The sequence below is a fragment of the Lissotriton vulgaris genome, chromosome 2_1 (genome assembly GCF_964263255.1).
Source record: "Lissotriton vulgaris chromosome 2_1, aLisVul1.2, whole genome shotgun sequence".
NCBI classification, from domain to species: Eukaryota; Metazoa; Chordata; class Amphibia; order Caudata; family Salamandridae; genus Lissotriton; species Lissotriton vulgaris.
In genome coordinates, this window is record NC_141687.1 from 403,025,607 (window position 1) to 403,050,620 (window position 25,014).

Sequence of the window (25,014 nt, forward strand, 5' to 3'; positions counted from 1 at the left end):
ATTTCTGCACTGTTACACCAGTGTATCTGTACTGTTTAGCAGTACATCCAGTATAGGGGGGTAGTCATCTATGTCTTCAATGTTCTTATGTGATTAATGTTGTGGTATGAATGTGACTGTTTAAATGTGTATTATTGTGTTTCTCGTATGACCTAGCTGTCAAGAATATTAAGGAATAAGGATTGAGCATTCAGTAATAAGTAAGCAAAATGCCGTTTTTCAACAAGTTAAAGCAGATAGGAACTAGGAAAGGGATACTGGAGGAAGAAATTCCTATTCCCCCTAGGGACACTCCCGGCAATTTTATGTACCACAAGCATGGCATAGATGCCATATTATATCTAGATTTATGGGCCGATTACACCAAACACCTAGACGAAAGACACAGATGGCCTGTCACCGGAACATGGGATGCCGAGTGCATCATGAAGGTAGAAGAAGCATTGTGGAAAAAGAAAGCTAGACAATCTCAGAAAGACGCCATAGAATTTTGGCGTAAGGAATCACATAAGCGTGCTGAGAAAGCACTCCGTAGAGAAGACAGACTTAAAGAATCAGAAAAGGCTCAAGAAAACGAATTAGTTATCGAAGGAATCCGAGTAAAAACAGAACAGATAGACCGCGCCCGAAATAATCTTGTAAACGGTATGTATCTTGCAGCAGATGGCACATCTGAAGCCCTATCAGAAATACCGAAAAACTTACCGACACCATTAGTTCCAACTAAAGTAATGCATAAAACTACTAAAGACATATTCCTAAATTCATATTTAGAGGATGTAGCACCAGCTTACACCAATCTGCCTGTTCGTGCCCTGCCTACTGACAGGGATGGGGGTGGCACTACGCCCCCAGATCATGTCCCGCCGGTACCGCGACAGACCTCCCCTGTTCCGCCAGCTCCGCCACTTCCCGCACTCAAGATCGACCTACCGAAACCAGTCCTACCTGATCCTACTAAACGACAAATTCCAGTTCAGATCCAGACTCCGCGGAGAGATAATGCCCAAGCATCCGCCTCAGGAGGTGCGACTGCGGGTCCTCAGACCCCGCCATTGACACACAGATTCAATTTAAGGGACACGCAGAATCCTTTCCAGTCTCCCCACTTGATGCGTCTTGACGCATTAAAGGAAAACATGTCAGTCTGCAGATATGATCCAGTACCCGGAAGAAACGATCTAATGATATTGGCATCCCTACGGTTAAGATCTGCCACTGATAGCTTGCTATGCTATGTAGGAATGAAGGAACGTCTCGACAGACTATATGAGTTTATACAGACAGGGAAAGACCCTGACAGTGTTAAAGATGCCATGCATAAACAGAAAGTTGACATTCAAGCACAGATATTACGATTTTTCATAAATTGTCTAATAAGAGAACGAGACAGGCCCGAGACAGATCAAAGTGAATTAGACGGACTAAACAAGTGGGGTCAAAATATAGCCGAAGGAAAACATGATAGGGGGGCTTGCATAGCCAGTATGTCCCAGAAAATTAGAAAGGCAGTATTAACTGCACACCGGGAAGAGAATGATAAAGCTTCCTCCGAGGAGGAAGAAGAACATGAAGCACCAGGAAGGTCTACAGATACTATAGCGTATGTAGGTAAGGGAAACTACCTTAGGAAAGGTATTCGTCCGGAAACCAAGAGAGTTCTTTTCTCTGCTTTAACAAATCCGAATTCTTCTGAACATCAGTTCCAGGAAACTGATAAAAGGCTTCGAGACCGAATGGGGTACCATGTACTCAATTCTATGGATGAACAGGAACTAGCCCGGTCAGCCGTGTTATGGGCCGAAAACCCAGACATATATAATGATGATACGTTAGTGCAGACATTCTTGAACCTTTCCCCAGAAGAGCAGAAAATAGCAGGTGTATACATGATTCAGCACCTCCTCATCAAGTTCAGAAACCATCATTCCGATCCAGGTCCCTTACACGAAACATTAGAAGCACTACTCATGGATAGATGGAGAGGTTTCAGTACCAAATTAATACAAATAATTCTAGAACAACGACGTAAATATAACACCTTCATAAGCTCTGAATATGTTCCCGCCCCGCCTCCAGAAAGAAAAACGTACCACATGCAATGCCTGAGTGGCATTGAAAGTCAGAACCCCTTACGAGAAGTACACCCAGTTATGGGTACGGATCAAGTTTTGAAGCGTGTGTATGTTCACACACCACTGACTAAGTTAGAACTGTTAGAAATGAAGAAATTAGTCCCGTGTCACGATAAAGACCCTGCAGGCTTTCACAGAGAGCTCAAAGACATGTTACTCATGGGGGATTACACGTATGATGATATCATGAAAATGTTAAAAGTACTGTTGCCCACGGGCATTTACGAGAAATTAAAGGAAAAAGACTGGGAGGTGGGGGAGGCAAAGATAGCATGGGCAGAAATACAAGACGAAGAAAGTAAACGAATCCCAGGGTTAGGCCTTGGGGATAAGACTAAAGCATTACCAGGTTTAATAGTACAGGTTTTGCCAAGATTATTGATAACTAGAAAGGAAGATTGGGACGCAATCTCGTCCTGTAAACAGAAACAAGATGAAGATACTAGTGACTTCTATTCCAGATTCGAGAAATGTTTCATTATAAATAGTGGCCTACAACCTAGTAGCGAGTCATATCCACACCTTTTTGTATCAAAATTAGTCGAGAATTCCCTACCATTAGTCAAAAATAGAGTATACAAAGTTGAAAGTACTTGGCAGGCAAATACGCCATCCCAGATGTTACAAATGTTACAATATCACCAGAACAGAATTAGGGAAGAACAAGATCAGGAACAGAAACGTATGAAAGACACGAAAATGAAAATGTTTGTAGCTCAGACGGTCCCAGCCGACGGTCAGAGAAAAGGTGGGGCCCAGACCAATCATTCTGCAGCTCCCGTTAAAGGGACATGTAATTACTGCAAGCAGCCAGGTCATTACGTACATGAATGTCCAGTCCTGAAACACAACATCGCGACAGGTAAAACTAAAGAAAGACCGCATCCGCCTAGACATGAACATGGTCATCAACAGACCTCGCAGAACGAACAGCCAATGCAGAATATGCAGCCTACGCATGCTCCATCCCACACAGCACAGACCGTAGCAGTACCGCAGCCACAGCCCATTGCCGCGACTCAGCAAGTCTCACAACAGATGTACCAGTATGCCCAATCTGCATATCCAGATTACCCCCGATATACATGAAACAGCCTAGAGAGGGAGAGTGATTTGCCTCTTATTGAAATTCCTGTAGATCAAGAAGGTCCTTATGTACATAGTCATGTATTGGGAAAAGACAGAAAGTTTTTAATTGACACAGGGGCAAGTCGCACTACGATCAGTCATAATGAAGTCCCAGGGGCACCCCTCTCAGGCTCACAGAATGTTTCCCTTGGTTTTTCAGGACAGCCTATTGTAAATGAAGTATCGGAACCAGTACCATTAGCTGTGGGTCCATTATCCCGAGTTACAGATTTGTTACTTACAAAATCATGTCCAGAAAATCTGTTAGGAATTAAAACACTGAAGGCTCTAGGAGCTATAATATGCTGTTCCCCGGAGGGAGTCAGACTCTTTCTACGGGATTTCAAGGGTCATTATGTTTTACGTGATTTTGATGTCAGACTGAAAAATGTACCAGATCACTTATGGGCAAAAGGCCCAGCTGATGTAGGTTGTATGCATATCACTCCATACCGTGTTACACTCAAGACAGGAGTTGTTCTACCCAGAATCAGACAATACAAGTTACCACCCGATGCTGTAGTGGCTTTACTGAAAATCATTGAAGAGCTCATTGCCCAGGGAGTGGTCGTAGAGACCGACTCCAATATCTGTAATTCACCCATCATTCCAATTCTTAAACGTACAGACCCCAATGCACCGCCAGTATATCGGCTGGTGATTGATCTTCGAGAGCTGAACAAATGCATTGTACCACAGTATCCTGTGGTCCCCGATATCTCCTCCCTGTTAACTGCTATTGATTCTGAAGCAACGTTCTTTACTGTAATTGATCTCAAGAACGCTTTCTTCAGTGTACTTATTGATCCGGAGAGCCAATATCTCTTCGGATTCAGTTTAAATGGACGAAGTTTCAAATTTTCCCGCGCACCTCAAGGATTTACAGAAAGCCCCAGCATCTATAGTCAAGCACTGAAAAGACAACTAGATTGTATTCAAATGCCAGTTAATACCGCTTTACTGCAATACGTCGATGATCTACTGATCACCGCACGAAGTGAGCCCGAATGTGAACAAGCATCATTGACAGTTTTGCATTTCCTGGCCGACAAGGGACACAAGGTGTCTCCTTCGAAGCTACAATTCTGTGTTCAGCAAGTTGTGTACTTGGGTCACTTGCTGTCCAAAGTGGGGAGACAGCTCACTCCTGATCGCATTCAGTTAATTGTAAATATGCCACGACCCCAGACACAAAAGGAAGTGCGGGCCTTCATAGGCCTCACCTCGTACTGCAGACAATGGATTCCTCAATATGCATTTCTAGCTAAACCACTCATCCAGTTAACGACGCAGGAGGTAGCAACTTCCATTGCCCTCCCTTGGACTCAGGAACACACACAAGCCTTTGAGGAATTAAAGAAAGCATTATGCCAAGCACCAGTTTTAGCGACACCATGTTACAGCAAACCCTTTACACTTTTTGTTACAGAACGTGACGGTACAGCATTATCTGTCCTCACTCAAGATCAAGCAGGTTCACATAAGCCTTGCGCTTATTTTTCAAGTACATTGGATTCAGTAGCCCAGGCACTCCCTGCGTGCTTAAAGTCAGTAGCAGCAACAGCGTTAGCAATCAGACAAAGCGATTCAATTGTTCTAGGTCATCAGTTAACAGTACAAGTCCCACATTCTGTAGAGGTTCTGTTAAACAGAACCCAGACTCAACACTTGACTATAGCACGACTGACAGGTTACGAATTGACACTATTCCAGCCACACATAGAAATCAGACGCTGCAGTATCCTGAACCCAGCAACACTGTTACCTACAGTTATGACAGATCCAGCTCCGCATGATTGCATAGAGATCATTAATGCAGTAACAAAGCCCCGACGAGATTTAACAGATATTCCATTGACAAACCCAGACCTGACACTTTATGTAGATGGTTCATGCATGAGAACAAGTACAGGAGAATTAGTGGCCGCGTATGCAGTGACCACTGAAACTGAAGTTAAAGAGACACATCGTATTGATACACTGTCTGCTCAGGCAGCAGAGCTCACCGCTCTGACCCGAGCCTGTATTCTAGCCAAGAACAGAAATGTCAACATATACACTGATTCCCGTTATGCATTCGGAGTTGTTCACGACTTCGGAGTACTATGGCAGGAACGAGGTTTCCTGACCTCTCATGGTGCCAAGATACAGCATGGTCCTCTCATTCAAGCACTGTTAGAAGCAATACATCTGCCTTCAGCCATATCCGTCATGAAGTGTAAAGCACATACTAAAGTCACAGATTCTGTTTCCCAGGGTAACGACCTGGCAGATCAGACAGCAAAACATACAGCACTGACTCACACTCAGACAAATGATACGACAAAGACAACAGATCCGACAAACTGTATGACAGTCAGAGATCCCACACTAGATGTTATCGACATTCAGACACATGCTACTCCAGAAGAAATAAAGAAATGGATTGAACTAGGAGGGATCCAGACAGATCAAGGTTGGATGACGAAGGGAAAATCTACATGGTTTCTCCCTGACTCTATGGTTCAAGTCATGATAAATACAGCACATAGTCCTGCACATCTAGGAGAGAAAGCAATGTTAGACAGTTTGCAAAATCTCTGGAACAATAAACACTTACGAGCAGCCGCAAAACAGAAAGTGCGTACTTGCATGATCTGTTGTCAGTTCAAATCCAGGTAAAAGCGTCCCTGTAGAGCAAGGTGGATTTCATCCTCCCGATCACCCTTTTGAAGTCCTCCAGATGGATTATATCCAGATGGACCGTTGTCGAGGATTTAAATATGTTCTCGTAGTTGTCTGTGCTCTGTCCCGCTGGACCGAAGCATACCCAGTCTCAGATTACACTGCTCCGACCACTGCCAAGCAGTTGGTTCGTGAATTCTTCCCACGATACGGCCTGCCTCGTGTCGTGTACTCAGATAACGGTCAGCCATTCTCATCTGCATTAATGAAAGAAGTTTCTTTATTACTGGGATACCAGTGGAAGTTCCATTGTGTCCGACATCCAGAAGCCGCAGGCCTTGTTGAGAGGCATAACCAGACACTAAAGATCCGCCTTGCCAAAATATGTCAGGAGAAAGGGGTCGACTGGATAGTCGCCCTGCCAGTGGCACTATTCTACATGAGAATGGTCGCCCATTCGAGATCAGGGCTATCCCCGTACGAGGTGGTCTTTGGAAGACCACCGAATATGTGGGGGACGCCCATTCCGAAAAAGATTACTGATGTTGATTGTAACATGTTGACAGATTACCTTGCCTCCTTGATGTCTGCACTCCAATCATGTCGTTCACAGGTTGCCGCAGCCTTCCCTGACAACACTGATGTAAAGCCACACGACGTCCGTCCTGGTGATACGGTGCTCGTCCGCAATTTCGACAGAAAAAGTCCGCTGGAGCCCCGCTGGAAGTCTCCGAAGACCGTACTTCTTACAACAAGGACGGCCGTGAAAATCGAAGGAAGAAAGGGGTGGGTTCACACGAGTCATATAAAAAAATTCTCTGGACTGAAACCTGACCGAGACTCGTCCACCCCCACCAAAGACTGTGTTGAACAAAAAGACTTTACAGAATCTGAACGAGAAAAAACTCCTCAAGAAAATTATCGCATGAAATTACGATCTAGCAAGTCAGACAGTTTAATTGTTTAAGTCCTCCCCTAGGTGAATCGGTTAAATAGTTTCTGACATGTATCCCCTAGATCGAGATAGAGAGAGAGAGAGAGAAGTAAAGAAACGTACATATTGTAAATCACTTCGTAGTCACTGCATAGTGACACTAATAATCATGTTTATTCTCAGTATTTTAATTATCATTACTAGCATCCTCTTGCCTATCTATTACCCTATTTTCAAGCGTGAACAATCTGCCTATAATGTCTCTGCTGAACACACTTTTAGTGAGTTACCTCCACACGAGCTTTCGTACAGACTTGCGCTGCGCAACAACACATTCATTAGTATGTTACATCATTCTCATCAAACTAACAATGCTACAAATTGCTGGATATGTGGCCGACTCCCTCCCTATCAGAATTACAAGGGAGCTCTGCCCCTCTTTCCGTACCCGTTCACTCACAACGGCTCCTGCGGAGCATGGTTTAAAATAATTAATTCTTTAGATCCTGATATTGCTGTTTTCGATGGGGGTTGGGTTTGGGGAAACCTGAACTTGGTCCTGCTCGACGTCTGTTACCCAGATAAGGAGGGACTTCCCACTAGAATAGGAACTGATCTAGAAAATGAAGTATATGGATTAGGTAATTATACAATTAGCCTTATGATTCTCACTGTCGAATCCGAAGCCACACCAGTTCTACCCATTATGTCAGTATTGCCAGTCACTGGTGAATTATGTATCAAGAAGAAAGGTTCAGTACACTTAGGTCATAGTAAATGCACTACTGTGGTCGAATTCAGTGATCTTGGAAAATCGTCCTTCAAAGCTATCAGTCATTCTTACTTTGTTTGTGGTCATACCGCATACATACGTCTACCTCCAGATTGGGATGGTACCTGTTACATTGCATTCCTTCTGCCACCCGTTTTTCTAGCTCCTCCTGATTACCATAGAAACACCAATCTAGTAAAGAATAGACCCAGAAGAGATATCCCACTTGTCGACTACACAGAAACGGCATGGGAACAGTACACTGATTTTAATAAAGGATTCTTTTTCTTTTTAGGACCTGTCCAGAATAGTAAATTAATACGCAGATTAACTAGAACACTTGAAGCAGTAGTAAATGAAACTGCCTCCGCCTTAGGTAACTTAACAGAAGAGCAGTCCGCCATGCGGGTTGTTGTCCTTCAGAACCGTCTTGTAATTGACGTCATCTTGGCAGATAGAGGTGGAGCCTGTAAGGTCATCGGGTCAAGTTGCTGTGTTTTCATACCACAAAACGCACCATCTGTATATCAAGCTATCACCCGTCTTCATAAAATTGCAAATCAGATACATCAGAATCCAGGCACCTGGACTTGGTCCGGTTGGTTCTGGACAACGTTAACAGCTTGGGGATGGAAGATCCTATCCTTCCTAGGCATTGGCCTAGTCCTAGTATTCAGTTGCTGCCTGTGCCTGCAGTGTGGGCCAGCGATTTGTGGACTGTGTGCCACCTCCTGTATTGAACACTCCAGTTTTCTCTCAAAACGTAAACGAAAGAAAGAAGAACAAATGATGTTGCAAGAACAGACTGATCGATTCATGAGGATCGATATTTCATGAAGGGTCCGTAGGGAACAAGGAGGGAATGAGGAAAATTAAATTTTTGGTCATGTTATGTTCCCTAGCGCGCACCCCACCGACTCCATGTACCGGCTTAAAGTGCATGTAACTTCCCTCCTGTGCCAGCTATGAAGACGCAAATACATTTGCGACCAACGTTAACTTGTCCTCTTTCAGATCCACCCTGAATGGATTATGTAGTCCGTTCCTAAGTGTGCTATGCCACCGTCTTTTTGTAGTACACTTTTCATGTTTTTCCTGCTCCTAGCAGAGTAGGCCCTGAATTCCTGCCATTGAGCCTCTTTTCTGGCTTTCGACTCTGACAGCTCCTGCCCAGCCTACCTCTGTACCCGTGAACTCTGACTTACTTTCAGCGCGGCCCCTCGCGCTCAGCTCAAGCCTGCATTCTGCCAAGACTGACTATAACCTTCGAGTTATCTGTTCCGCTCCTCGAGAATGCATTCCTGCCTACTAGATCCTGTAAACATCCTCTCCAGCTGCAGAGGCAAAGGGCCGACCTGTCTCAATGCAAGTAAATCATAGCCTCTGTTGCCATGCTTCAATGGAAGGCCCCGTGCCCCCACGCTTCACATACAGACACTTAGGCGCTTATACACGCATCCACAGTTAGCATAGAATAGCTTCTGCCCTAGAGACCTTTTCGCCCAGATAGTATGGTTCCTAAACATCAGATATCAGATATGATAGTAGTACAAGTTGATCTGACATGCCAGACTTCTGTCTCTTTCCGTCAGTGTAAATGTCAAATCCCCCGCACCCCTTCAATCACACGTCATGCAGCTGCGCGCGCATCCAAGCTTCCGATTTCTGCTGACATTGCAACAATTCTGTTAGCACCACCCCTTGGTGCCACCCACTTGCGTCACCTATCAGTGACGTTTCTAGCACACACCTGTGGTTCACGCCTAGTTTACGCCTCTTGATCACGTACTAGTACCACGTGTATACTGTTATCTTGTCTTCTCTCAGCTGTTACGCCTCTTACATTATTACTTGTGATGTGAATTAAGTATATAAGCCATGAAATATCAATAAAGTTTGCTCTATCCCTTCTGACACCCCTGTGGTGGTCAGAACATGATATCCTGGTCGAGACCATTCCTTTATGAGGAATAAAACCCTTAGAAACTCTAACACCACGGACTCTGTCTTTTTTCATTCCGATTGAGTTATTATTGATTAAGTACTTACCTGCATAGAAATTAAGAGAGTAAATTAAATATTTACGTCAATATCCACAGGAAATAGTTCAAATATTTAGCAAATTGCTAGTTTGACATCCTTAAACTTCCCAAATGTACACAGGAATCATTGAGGATTCACCCAATGCATTTCGGACTAATTTATAGTCCTTCGTCAGGGGTAGTCTGAAAATAATGTAAAAAAAAAATATATGTAGGATCATCGCAAGTGTCAAGTTGCACAAACATGTTAAAGTCAAATATCTAACACACTGTATAGTAATAACAAATTCAGCCAATATAATGTATCGAATGGATTGAAAAATACATAAAGATCCAAAGTGGACAGTAAAAAGTAGAATAAGAAAAACGCCACAAAGTGGTATGAGGGTAATTAGCAAACAGTTGACATAAACTGCCAAGCAGAGTGTACCTTAAGTATACCGTATTAGCCCGGGATGTTTCAAAAACAAGTGTTATCAAGTGAGAAACGGAATGATAATATAAGAGGTGAGAGTGAGTTGAAACAAATGTGGCAGCCGCTGAAAGAAAGTTTCTAGACGAGTAGTGAAACAAACTGACAAATATGCCTAAGTACAACGTGGTGCACAAAGTAGTAAAACGGTGTTCAAGAAAAAAGTATTGTGAATCACAAACGTATAACAAGATGTGATTAGTTAGATGAAAGTGCTGACAGATAACGAACAGAACTTACTTTTAAGACCAAGATAAACAGCATATCAACGCCGTTCAGCCATTGTTGCACCAATGTGTTTGTTAGTGTTGAAGAACTAGAAGAAATTCAAAGTACGGTGACAAAATATCAACATGGAAAGAGGACAAAGTTAGTAGCGGCCATCTTGTAATGGTGTGTAGTAAAAAACCAAAGGTTACAAACGAATAAAAGTGAAGGAGTGTGTAAGGGCACAACAAAATTAGATAATAGAAACAGTTATAATGAAATCTGTTGGGTAAGATACATGTAACAAATATAAGTGATATAAGTAAATTGTTTCATAGATAACACAGAAATTCCATCCGATCATTTAAACCCCATGGTTTGGAGGATTTCAAAAATTTTATCCAATGATTTTCTCTTTGCGAGAGAAAGTTGCTATTGTCCCTGTCATCGCGCTTAGCAACTACTTCAACAGCAGCAAACCGTAGTTGACTGATATTGTGTCTGAGTTCTTTGAAATGAGCTGCTACAGATGATTTTAGATTTCCAGTCCTGATGTTACTTTTGTGCTCATTGATTCTAGTTTTCAGTTTTCGTGAGGTTTTCCCCGTGTAGATCAATCCAGAGGGACATTTGATTATGTACACCACATTCTCAGTATCACATGTGGCATTGAGTTTGAGGTTGATGTCGGTGCCTTTCATCGGATGTTTCATGACTGACCCTTTGATAAGATTGTTGCAGTTTTTGCAATTAAAACAAGGTTGGTTACCTTTGTAAGAAGTTGAAGTTACTGGTTTTGGTTTTGTGATGATTTCTTTTAGATTGTGACCTCTTTGGTATGCGAATAATGGTGGACCTTGAAAAATTTGTCTAAAATCAGGTTCAGTGTCTATTATTGGCCAATGTTTAAGAATGGATGCCTTGTACGCTCTGGAGTTGACTGAGTATTTAGATACGACCACAGGTCTTTTGGTGGCGTCCTTGTTTTTGAATGTCAATGTCTCTTGACGACTCAATTTGTCACAACGTTCTTTTGCATTTTTGAGGATGGTTTGCGGATAGCCTCTTTGTTCAAATCGTCTAATCATGGTGGTAGCCTGTTGTTCGTATTTGGTGGTCTCAGATACAATCTGTTTAACTCGGAGCAGTTGAGAAAATGGTAAGTGATTTTTAAGAGCTGTTTGGTGGAAGGATTTGTAATGTAGTGTATTATTCTTGTCGGTAGATTTCCTGTACAGGTCAGTTTCAAGATGATCTTTGGCTCGGGTGATTTTGACATCAAGAAAGGTGATTGATTCTTGGTTAAACTCATGAGTGAATTGGATACGATCATTGATGTTATTCAGTTGTAGAAGTGCATTGTTCAAGGATTCACGATCTCCTTGCAACAAGACAAAGATGTCGTCAATGTACCTTAGGAAAATCCTGGCATGTGTCCTCCAGGGATGAGCGTTCAGTATGTTATTTTCTTCGAAATACATCATGAATGCATTAGCGTAGACAGGCGCAGCGCAGTTGCCCATGGAAGTACCGGACAACTGCACAAAATGCTGGCCCTCCCATTGAAAGTAGCTCTGATAAAGCGTGAAATGCATCAATTGCATTATAAAGATTTGAAAGTCAGTGTCCAAGTCAGAATGTAATAACATGTTCTCAATAGCTTCCATGCCCAAGTCATGCGGTATGCTAGTGTAAAGTGATTTTACGTCTATGGAACATAGCCAGATAGGATCATCCTCTTCAAAAGATATGTTGCTGATGTGATGCAAAAAATCTGTAGTGTCCTTGACATACATGCGTGACTGTTGAACAAAAGGTTGAAGATATTTATCTATCAGTTTTCCTATGGGTTCGTGAATGCTTGTTTTTTTGGCTCTGAAATACAAATGGCCTCTGCCCAGATATAAACGTCCATTTGAAAAACAATTGGCAATCTCATTTGCATGTAGCAAGGCCCTCATTACAGGTTATCATGTTATGTTATGTTAGTTGAATGTATAAAAGGGCGTGCGATTACCCTTAGGTGTCCTTGCGCTGAGCACTACCTAACGTTGGTCGGCGAGGTTCAATAATAAACAGCCAGGTCTTCAAACACTTTGTAAAAGAAAGGAGGTCTGCAGCATTCCTCAGGTGGAACTGCAATTTGTTCCAGACCTTGGATGTGCAGGTAATAAAGCTCCTGCCTCCGCAGCTGTTTTTTTCAAAGGTGGGGATTTGGACATTTTTGCTCCAGTTGACTGCAAGGTCCTAGCGGGGCATACCATTTGAATCTTTGCCTCAGATGCTCAGGGCAGTACCATTGAGGGCCTTGAAGGCTATCTAGAGGGCCTTAAAGCAAACCTTTTGTTTTACAGGAAGCCAATGTAACTGAGTTAGTTCTTATTTTACAGAAACAAATTTAGGGATGCCTGACAATAGCCTGGCAGCTGCGTTTTGGGCTTTGTAAATTCATATGCTGATTTTGGGCATTCAAATAAATGCTGTTGCAATAGTCGAGTCGTGCCATTACAAGGATTGTAACTACCGTCCCGAAGTTCACTTCTGAGAGGTAAGGTTTATTTTTGTTAGAATTCGCAGTATCAGGGAGCAAGAGGATACTACTGAGCTAATATGGTCGCTGAAGGTCAATCTGTAGTCCACTGTCTCCCCTAAATTTTTTACTTTCAAAGTAGGGGTAGGATGGTTCCCCATGTCTGCTGGCCACCAGTCTGGTGTCCAAACATGAGGATTGTTTCCGAACACAATAACCTCGGTTTTGCTAGAATTTAATTTTAAGCAATTCATCGACATCCATCCTGCTATGGCCTTCTTGCAGTTATGAAAGCAAGCTCCAGTTTATTTTTCCTAGCCGTCTTTTAGGGATAGCACAATTTGTGTGTCATCAGCGTATGAAGTCAACTGGGAACCGAAAGATCTGATCAGGGCCGCCAGGGATGTCACGTAAATGTTAAAAAGAGTGGGGCTCCCTTACTTCTTCTAAAGATTTGATTAAGGCCAATTCCGTGCCGTGTCCGGCTCTAAAACCATATTGAGTAGGATCCAATACATTATTGATTTGGAGAAAAGTGCTAAGCTGAGTATTCACTGCCTTTTCTATGATTATTGCGGGCAAAGGAAGCCGCATAATTGGCCGGTAACTATCAGGGTCTGTGGGATCCAAGGTAGGTTTTTTTAGAAGAGGAAGAATTGAAGCCTTATTCCAATCTTTAGGGAAAATTCCGGTGGCAAAAATATTATTGATCAATGGGTTTAACGCACAGCATATGACTTCCGGAATAGATTTTAATATAGGGTCCGGACAGGGGCCTGTAGGGGAACCTGAACGTATGGCACTCAGGAGGAGAAACAACCTCAATTACGAAGCTTGAACAACGAACGACCTCAACCATGAATTCTGAACAACGACCTGGACTGACCCACACACTGAATGACCACAACTTCATTTACAACTATGAAGTCTGAACAACGACATGCTTGAACCACGAATCTTAGGTCAGTAGTCTACATTTTTGTTTTGTTTATTGTTGTTATATTTACCTTCTTTTAAATGTTATTATAACCTAGTATGTAGTCTCAAATTATTTTGTATTTTATTATTGATATATTTACCTTATTTTAAATGTTTTTATACCCTAGCATTATTCATGAATTTAACACGCTATCGTTGGGCAGAGGCTTGCTCTTGTGAAATCACAGCTGGGCTTGAAGTGAATTGTATTACAATCCTACCTGCTGCTGTTCCTCACTTCTTTTATGTAACGCAGTAAGGTGATGAATGCGTATGTGTCAGAGGTGGCCCTCAAATCAAGGCCCAGGCTTAACCTTTCCTCTTCCTCTACACTTTTTTCAAAGCGTAGAAGGGGTTTGGAGGGGGTTGATTACTGAAATATTGTTTTCAGGTGATTTCTCATTAAAGTGTTTTAAGCTCTCAGGAGAAGCTTGCGCTATTCAAAACGGCTGTGTTATGCCTGAAAAATGGACTCTGAATGAATGTTGTTATCCATCAGTAGAAATTTCAGTTGATGTTCTCTTTGCCTCTCTGCCTCTTAGAAATTCACGGAAGCTAATCCATTCCCATTTTTATCCATTGCTAGCTGGGATTTGTAGGTGATTTTTTTTTGTTGGCTTCTACTAATTATATATATGTGGTCGAGCAACTGAAACTCGAGCAATTTATTTTTTGTGCCAGTGTCGATGTGCGTAATTTCGTGGTTTAGGCATGCGGGATTGGAATTGTTGTTGATCATTCGTTTTTAAAATTCATGAAATACAATGCGTTGTTAAATAAGTCGTTCTTTAAAACTTCATTATTGAGACATATTTGTGGTTTATCATGCGTGGTTCAGCCATGCGTGCTTTAGCAGGTAGTGGTTACATCCTTCAACCGAAATATATAATGGAAAAAGGCACATAAAAAAGGAAAAAACTCCAGAATTCAGTAGGCTAAATACAAATTCTGCATGTTGCCTCATTGGCAAGTTAAAAAGTCAGCATCTGATGTAATTACCATGTAGTAAATAACTCAACCCGGGGAAATGGTGTTTACCATATGTGATACTGTTAAACTCCTGAGGGCAATGAGGCAACATGCAGAATTTGTATTTAGCCTACTGAATTCTGGAGTTTTTTCCTTTTTTATGTGCCTTTTTCCATTATATATTTCATCATGTTTATCCTGTAGGAATGTGTCGGTGAAAACAGTGAGGATGTGATAATTATAACACATCTCATAATTCCACTCCCTGGGGCTTATTTATGAGCCCTTGCTTCACGTTTGCCCCGCTGGTGCGTCACTTTTTGTGACGCACCAGCAGGGTAAAAATGCGCCATGTTGCGTCATATTTACAAAGTGGCGCATCTATGTAGATGCATCACTTTGTAAACCCCTGTGCCACATTATACCTGCGCCAGGTATACTGTATGCAGGGTGGGCGTTTTGACGCAAGTAAGCCTCCTAGAAATGACGCAGTGAAATCTATGAGATTTCACTGCGTCACTTCTAGGACGCAAATGCGTCATTATCTTACGCCTTTCTCACAGCAGGCATAAGACTGACGCAGGGCCATTGAAATGAGACTTGCCCATGTTAGCTAGCCCATTGCTGAAGTTGCGTCACTTTTGTGACACACTCCAGCAATGCGTCATTTTTTGCGCCTACAGATACGTCAGAAATATTGACGTATCTGTAACTCCTTGCGATATGATGCATCATATTGTAAATATGACGCATCCAGCATGTCGCAAGGAGGGCACACTGAAAAGTGACGCATCGCTATTTTCACGCAGCGATGCGTCACTTTTCATAAATGAGGCCCTTTGTGTTAACTGTCAGGCATCCTGTGATGCGGCCCAAATATCCTTGGAAATATGTGCAACAAACTGCAATAGCCAGTGACGAGGACCCCGTCTACTATGGGATGCCCCTCTGGAACATTCCATGTCTCCACCTAATGTATGGCTTGAGAGGAGATGCTAAATACACACAGCCTCTCGATTAGTGCCATATACCCTATGCTCCATAGGTCACCTTTGTTTATACACACGTCCCGTTAATAGGATTATGCATACAGTCAAAGAGAATCCCCTAATTTTCCTAGAACATCCCCTCACTGAAATTAGCGAATTCGCACTTATGAGTGTACAACCACAGCTAAAGTCAGCATGCATTTGGTACTACTGAGTGGGCCTGTAGGTTCCATCTGTAACACCGATGAGATGATGCTATAGGGCAAAGAGCACCAGTATGCATGGGTCACCCCTTCAGCGGTCCAGCTCAAGAAATACCAATCACCCTTGTTTGAAATCTGAAACTAGGTTCACACTACCCACTGGACTCATGAACTATTAATGTTGGGTAGTAGTATTAAATTGTTCTGAATAGCATGCCTTCATATTCTTAGGTTATTTAAAGACAAGGGAACCCAATTTTGTAGTGGTCAGGGACCTTTTGGTACAAGTATTTTGTAGAAACAGTAGTCCCTCTTAACAAGGATAAAGCATTAAATCAATATAGAGATACAATGAAATCTATATAGGGCTGTCCAACTGCACAAACGATTTTTAATAAGATTTCTTTTAAACAAGACTTTCAAGTGCGAACACACACACCATAAAAAAGGGAGATTTACCCTGTCCCACTGCGTTCCACACACACAAACAGCACCTCTCTGTAGTGCCACCCAGACCTGTAACTTGGTTCCGCTTCACACTACCCTGCAGGATCACTTTTGAACTGGTTCCATTATTCCAGGACGTACTACTGGGTCTCCTTTCATGCCACGTGCTTTCGCATTTATCACTCCAATATGGATAAAGGCTCTATACATTGAGCGGTATCAGTCTCAGGCCTTTTATTCTTATGTCCTGATGATGATCCCAGAACTTTGCTTCAAGGAATCGAAACATGGTTGACTGTATTGTAGTGCATTCCTGCTTGGTATATTAAGTACATGTATGTTTGACCAAGCTACTGTAACTGCCTGAGTTATTCTTCTATTTTATAGTGTATGTGTTCCCACCTGAAAGTTTTGATTAAAAGAAATCATATTAAAATCTTTTGTCTAGTTGGACAGCCCTATATAAATTTCATTGTATCTCTACATTGATTTCAGCCAGGGCAGGATTATGCAAATTGCACTGGCTTCCGATACAGGCTAGAATTAAATTCAAGTCGCTGAGTATTGCCCATAGGGCAATGCAGGGGAGAGGCCCGGTGCTTATCCAAAAATTAATTACGCATAACTTACCGGATCGGAACCTCAGATCTAGCTCAAAATTTCTGATGAAAACAGTTCCAGCTAGAAAGGCTAGATGGGGGGGGAAGATCCTTTGCCCATCTGGTTCCAAGGCTTTGGAACAGCTTAGATCCAGAGATCGGTCTCATTGAAAATGAACTCTCCTTTAAAAAAGGCTTAAAACCTGGCTTTTCCCACTGGATGAAGTGTTGGCGGCCTTTCTCCTTATCTGGTAGCGCTGAGATGCCCAAGGGTGGTCATGCGCTTTATAAATCCCACAAACATAAACATAAACATTTCATGCTTTGTCCTTGTTGTGATGGACTTCTCTTTCTACAAAATTCATATTCTTAGGGGCACACTTAATTAACACATGTGAAATAGCCATTTAACATTTTTTAGAGGTACAAGAGACCTATCCACACTTTTTCATGCTAGTGGTACTGGAACAATTTTCAGAGTGGGGGTGCTGCCAATGTTACATCACTGAACTTATAGGGACTGTGAAAAATCCAAGCGTCACACGAAGAACATGTGTAGCAAATGAGCCACACCCATTCAGCAAGAGAGTGATAAGGGTCCACTGTCACAAATACATTATTAGATCTTGGTGTGATAGTGTACTGTGATTTACAGACAGCACATTAACTTTTCACAAGCATAACTTTACGGATAAAAACTATATAGCGCACAAAAGAGAAAGTGTGGAAATCGTGTTTCAGAGAAAATTGTCACATGCGCAACACCAAGCAAAGTGTCTTCATTTGTTTTGCATGTCACTGGTCAGAATTACAAATAAGCGCTTCATTTGTGTTTGTTTACTGCTTAGATATTTCGAAATATTTGTACAATTTATTTCGAAGTATTTCAATTTTATTGTGTGCTAGAAAAACATGACATCATTCATCAGGTCCTTTCACACCAGAAGATTGCTACATAGTTCACTCTACAAAATCATCTCACTTTGCCACCAGAGAAATAAAACTAAACACCAATCTCCATTTTAAAAGAATAAGCAACAATGTGTCAGCCTGACATTTGACCTCTGTCGTTGAATGCACAGCAAATATGACAAGATAAAAACAAAATGTAAAGGCCTCTTTTATTGCATATTCATCTTCGGAACTCAGCATGGGTTTTTTGTGGGTGCTATAGCACCCCTACTTCCGGTGCTTATGTTTCCAGGCATAAATGTGTCATGTGCGTAGTGCATGAGCCAAGGTGGGAATTACAAGAGGTAACGGGTGCACACGTAGCTGTGAAGTTAGATAATGTGAGCATTACGAGGGGATGTGTTTGAGGCTTCGCCAGCGAAACAGAATGCAATTGAGGCGAACACACAGTTTTGATACCCATCTTTCACGTGTACACTACTATCAGCTGTGGTCTGATATTTTTTTACCATTCTCGTTTTGAGTAGGCCTCTTGTCGGTGGCCATTATAACTATAAAACATGCATTACGTAATTTGTTGGCGCTTATCTTTCTATCCCCGCCCCTCTCAGTATCAAAAAAAAGATGTTAATATCTCTCATTCCAAATACACCTTTCTTTGTGCTGGAAAACATTGGCTTACCGAGAAAATAATCAGTGTTTCTAGTCGATATTTCACTTTGAAAAGCGGTCGAATGAATTTTGTTTGGAACACATTGTAATGTAGAAAACGCATGAAATGAAGGCTTGTCCGGTAGTAGATAGAACGGCTGCAGTTATTGTCAAATACACATTATTGTGGCTTCACTATGACTGGGAACAAACTGACTTTGTCAAGTCTCTCATTGCAGGATAAAAAGTACAGACATCTGACCTTTGGCATCAGTCGGTTCAAGAGCAGTCAGGTAACACATTTCCTTCCACTAATTTCACTTTGTTGCATTAGAAGCGTTGTTGATAGATAGTTGTGAAGTAACTTTTGACTGGGTATAAGAATATAAATCTATAGAGTCAGATGACAAATGTCTTAACGCAATGAGGAAGCACAAGAGTGACTTTCCAAATCCTAAAATGCAGATTCTCATGTGCACAAATGCATAGACGTCTGGTGTTCTGCCACAGTAATTTCATGCAGACGCTCTCAGATATGGAAATGGCAGCGTGGCCCATTTGCACGACACTGTTGCTGAATGTGTCCTTTGAATTTTCGACTAACTCAAGAACAGTAGGTTTTTAAGTGTACATTTAAGGTCATGATATTCGTTTTTTAGGTCTCGGCGTGCGTAGGCTGCGCTTGCGCAGTCTCGTCGGCCAGATCTTATGTTTTTCAGTGTGGGGCTTGAACCCGCCCCTCTTCTCCATTGGCTGGCTTCATAAATGGAGGCTAGCTACTGGAGGAGAGGGGCGTCTGTCCGTGTTTTTGTGTTATTGGGATTGAGGGGCGTGTTTTTAGGTTCTTTCTCTCCTCTTCCCATTGGCTGGAATTTTACATTCCAGCCAATGGGAAGAGGAGAGAAAGAAAAACACGCCCGAATCCAAAAACGACGGTGCCTTTCTCCAAGGCATTTCCGCATGACCTCGGAGAAAGATGGTGGTGTTCGACTGCCCTCCTGACGGCTTGCAGCATCATCCCGCCTCCCTCGCCGCCTCTCGCAGGGTTTTAAAAATAGCTGCCACCGGCAGCAGCAGCAGCATGAGGACCAGCAGCGCCAGCCCAGCCACCGCCGCCAGCCCAGCCTGAGCCACCTGAGAGGAACCGCCGCCGCCGTCCGGCCGCCCCTGGACCCGGAGTACCTGCAGCGCCTAAGATGGCATCTGTCCCCTGGTTGTGCCCGCCACCGGCAGCAGCAGCAGCATGAGGACCAGCAGCGCCAGCCCAGCCTGAGCCACCGGAGAGGAGCCGCCGTCCGGCCGCCCCTGGACCCGGAGTACCTGCAGCGCCTAAGATGGCATCTGTCCCCTGGTTGTGCCCGCCACCGGCAGCAGCAGCAGCATGAGGACCAGCAGCGCCAGGCCAGCCACCGCCGCCAGCGGCACAAGTAAGTGAGGGGCAGACCTCAAGCCCCCGCCCATCCCTGCAGGCCAGCAGCTCCTAAGAGGATTATTGCAGGGGGACCTGGCGGGGTCCATGCGGGGATCCAAGGCCGGACCCCCGCCGGCTGGCCCGGGCTGCGGTGTGAGGACCCGAGGCGGCTGGGGTGTATGTGTCACGGAGAGGGGCCCGCGCCTGGGCCTGCCCTGATGGGATCTGTGAGTATGTGGTGGGCGGGGGCCGACTGTCAACACTGCCCTCTTCCCGGGCTCCCTGCTGCTCGCTGCTACACCCGTGCTCCAAGCTCCGTCTCCTTCTCTTTCTGACTACCTCTTTTTCGCACTCTATCTTTTCCTCTCACCCCTCAGGACTTCCTTTTCTGCCGCCTGCACACCCCTGCCGTACCGTTTAAATCCCCCTGCTCTCTCCATCCATCCCCTTCACACTGCCATCTCTTCTGTACCCCCTTTCTGGGCTTTCTCTCCTCTTTTCTGTTTTTCTTTCTTCCGTTCTGTCTAGTTTTTGCAATACTCACACTCCTTTTCTTTTTCTGCTATTTCTATTATTTCATTTCCCCCTTTACGGCTTTCTTTTCAGTTTCCCTCTCCTTTCCCTGTCCCGTTCCACACTCCAACGTTCCCTATCCGAGGCCGGGACCCCCACGGGCTGGCCCGGGCTGAGGTGTGAGGACCCGAGGCGGCTGGGGTGTATGTGTCACAGAGAGGGGCCCGCGCCTGGGCCTGCCCTGATGGGATCTGTGAGTATGTGGAGGGCGGGGGGCGACTGTCAACACTGCCCTCTTCCCGGGCTCCCTGCTGCTCGCTGCTACACCCGTGCTCCAAGCTCTGTCTCCTTCACTTTCTGACTTTCCCTCTTTTTTGCACTCTATCTTTTCCTCTCACCCCTCAGGACTTCCTTTTGTGCCTCCTGCACACCCCGGCCGTACCCTTTAAATCCTCCTGCTCTCTCCATCCACCCCCTTCACACTGCCATCTCTTCTGTACTCCCTTTCAGTTTCCCTCTCCTTTCCCTGTCCCGTTCCACACTCCAACGTTCCCTTTACTCATTGTCTTGTCCATTTACTCCATCTCATCCATTTACTCCGCTGCACTTTCCCTTCTGTCTTTCGTGCCTTCTCCTTCCCTCCATCCACGCTCATCCTCTTCTCTCCCCACCCTCATCCTGTTGAGTGCCCACAGGTGCCTGCAGAGCCTTGGGCCTGCCCTGTGCCCGGGTTCTCGCACGTTGGTGGCCTTGGCTTGTCTCATGAACATGTAACAGAACCCCTCTGAGCTGCGCAGTGGTTTGGTGTGTGCTTTTATAAAAGTTTCATAGCGAAGCGCTAGAGCGCATACATGCGTCCGCAGCACTGTCATCACAGCACTTTGGTTTATAATGTATGGCTTGTGATGACTCAGCGGAGGGTGTAGCCAAGTGCGTGAGGGGTCCCTTTAGAAGTCGCTGTGAGCGTGAAGCAGGTCATTTCATTAAAGCCTACAGAGACCAGCTCTGTTTCCTGCTTGTGCTCGCTTTTCTTGCCTCTGTTCCCTGCTTGTGATCGTTTTTATTGCCTCTGTTTCCTGCTTGTGCTCGCTTTTCTTGCCTCTGTTCCCTGCTTGTGCTCGCTTTTCTTGCCCCTGTTCCCTGCTTGTGCTCGCTTTTCTTGCCTCTGTTCCCTGCTTGTGCTCTCTTTTCTTGCCTCTGTTCCCTGCTTGTGATTGTTTTTTCTTGCCTTTGTTCCCTGGGGGGATGTATGTCGTTACTACGCATGCTTTTACAACGCATGCCTTTACCACGCAATTTTGACAACGCAAGTCGTTACAACGACTTGCGTTGGGGGGCGCTGGATAGTGAATAGTTTAATTTACTATTCCAACTCCAGTCCTCAGGGATGGGCTGGGATGGGTGTTGGGATGGCTTTGGCATAGTTGGGGTGCTGAAGTGGGTAGGGGTTTGCAGGGGATGGGTCTGGGGTTTGGGGGATGTTCCTTGTTATTTCCTAGGAGCCAAGACGTGATATATCACAACGACTGCAGTCAACTGCTTATTTGCTCTGAATTTGCCACTCAGGGTCTAAATTTTCTTGCAAACGTGTAATGGGTAGTAGTCTCAAGTTTACTACATGGAACGTACGTGGCCTAAATACTCCTCAGAAAATCAGGATGGTGTTTGCGGGTCTAGATCGTTTGGGCGTGAGTGTTGCTTTCCTTAAGGAAACCCATCTAACTATTACGTCCGCAGCACACATGGGTGTGAGTTGGGCCAGCGTGAGAGCGTCTTCTTCATATTTCTCATATGCGAGGGAAGTGCTAAGCTTAGTGAAGAAGGGTGTTCCTTTTGTGGAAATTAAAACGGAGATGGATGACGATGGTCGGCTGGTGATTGTGCATGGTATGCTGAGTGGAAAGAGTGTGCTGTTAGTGAATATCTATGGGCCTAATGTGGATGATTCTGCTTTTTTCTCGGATGTGTGGCGTAGGATTTCCCCCTGCTGAAATCATCTGGGGAGGGGATTTCAATTTATATTTAGATGCCATCAAAGACAGATAAGGGACTGGTGCGGCTAAGCCAAAAAGAGCGTCGGTTGTGTTGTAGGGGTTTCTAGATGCGGGGCATGTGTACGACATCTGGCGATTGTGTCATTCGGAGGCTTGCGAGAGTCCTTTCGCATCTTCAGTACATGGCTCGTGCTCTCGTATTGATTTTTGGTTACTGTCGGAAGTGGCGTGTCATTGGGTCAAGAATGTATCCCACGCAGCCCGATCTTTTTCTGACCACTCCCCAGTGATCTTGGAGATGTGGTTCCCAGATTATCAAGCGCCACAATTTGCATGGAGGCTTCAACCGGCGGAGCTTAAAGACCCGGTGTTTAAGCAAACAATAGCGGAGGCGATTGAGAATTATTTTAAAGTAAATGAGAGTTCAGTGGATAGTGTGGGGGTCCTTTGGGAGACCTTCAAGGACACCATCCGGGGGGTCTGCATAGGTGTGCAATCTGATGTTCTACGTGATGTTCGCCGTTGGATATGGAAGTTGGCGGCTGACATCTCCCTTCTGGAGTGTGCCTTTGATGCCGACCCTACTGCAGATAAACGTGCACAGATTGGGGTACTGGTCACGGAGCATGATGAAACGGTCGACTAGGAGCTACGGCACTGCTCCCGACATTGAGTGGCTCGGTATTATGGGGAAGGTGGGCGACCTAGTCGTTCTCTAGCCCAAAAATTGGCGAGCCGTGTAGTCAGGAGCCCATTAACGAGCTAAAAAGGAGCCAGGGGAGGCTTGCTTAGTCCACAGGAGCCTCCGACAGGTTAAAAATAAAACCTGCGGAGAGCAAAGAAGCAATTGATGGCAAAGAGTTCTGTGTTGGCCAAGAACATGTGCTGCACCTGGGCCGGAGGTTAGTATTCTGTTTTTGAGAAACCAGTTTCCAGTAGAACCACATTCTATCTTTATACAGAATAATCATAGTGAAAGCTGGCATACGCACACATTACATTTGTGTACAAGTGATTGTGGAGCGGTCAGGAAGGAGGTATGGGCTGGACACTCTAAGAACTGTGATAAGGAGACATTTAATTGTAGCATCTTCTAGACTTGAGTGACTGGGTTATTTAGGTACTGAGAGCTAGACAGAGGCACAGAGCTCTAGCTGTTGAAGGTCAGCAGTAGTCTTGCTGGTGTTTTGACACTTAGCATCTTCATCTTGCTCTTTTTGAAGGATCGCTTTCCTTGGAAAGGCATAAGAATCACCCAGAAAAGACCAGAGTGGAGAACCCAAGAGGAAATAAAGCAGTTGCGCCGGATCCTCCTTGCGCTGCCGAGCTACCTTGGGTACAGCATCAACCTGCAGCTCATGCTGGCCAAAGTGATCCGCTTTGAAAGGTATGTTTCAGCACACCCTTAGGTCACGCACAAGGCTTTCAAATACAACCATGCTTTTCCTTATTGTGCTGTGAGGTATTTTAATATGAAAATACATGTTTAGAGTTCCATCCACAGTAGTGCATATTCATTTCCTATGATTGCCTCTTCACTGTTTGTTTATGTTATGAGCAATTTGGGGTTTCTCAGTAGTTAATATTCTTGCAAGGACATGCCAGTTTCAGACATGTTTTACTTAAAGGTGTGGTTGTGATATGTAGGGGGTGATAGTACAACTTTGTGCTTTGAGTTTGGCCTACGTGCCAGTACTATATAACACTAGTCAAAGAGACAAGTGAGAAAGACTGAGATTGAAAACAATGCTTTATGTAGCTTTCTCAATATGGAACCCCTGTAATGTATAATGTATACACAGTAGGGGGGGCTCCAGAGAGCTAGTGAGCAACATGGCGGGACTTACATGAGGCTCCTGTCGCCCGGGCCGTCATCTGACGTAATTCTGTATTGGCAGTGGCACTGGCTGCCAGCAATCACATAAGATACATGCCTAATACATTTAGCAACTACGGCGAGGAAGGCAGACCTGATCAGTCACTGGAGGCAGAAGATTACTGAAAGTTCAGTGCTGGATGCTACCATGCGGCAAGATGGCGGACGCCAGCGGTGATAGCTGATGGTGGCGGGTTTAAACAGTGCCTACGGGGGAGCTCCTTGGGCTCCCCCGTAGGCACTGTTTAAACCCGCCACCAGTGAGACAGCAACAAGCACAGCTCCAGGAACTGACAACACAGTATTAAACCGTGGGGGAAGGAGAACAACTCTTTCAATCCCAGTATCATCTGACCTGCTGGTATGGGGAGAGGGAACAACTGGGAAAGCATTAGCTGAGACGACACAAAATCCTAGATTCTCCAACTATGGTTTTGGAGTAGCAGACACAATGGGTTCCTTACAAGCAGACTCTGCGGGCATCCTTAGAACATTTTCAGAACTCTATTCCACTCTCTATTCCACACACGGGACTCGTACCATAGATTTTCTGTTCTATTTTGTAGACTTGGCTGGTTCTGAGAGCCC

General features: G+C 44.3%; 1 protein-coding gene across 1 annotated transcript in view; it reads left to right on the forward strand.

The window, feature by feature from the left end:
* LOC147730469 (cyclic nucleotide-binding domain-containing protein 2-like) overlaps positions 1-25,014 on the forward strand; it is an 822,009-nt gene that overhangs the window by 139,394 nt on the left and 657,601 nt on the right. Inside the window, 2 exon segments of the mRNA XM_086954071.1 lie at positions 18,872-18,925; positions 23,774-23,937. Coding sequence (XP_086810197.1) covers positions 18,872-18,925; positions 23,774-23,937 — 218 coding nt within the window.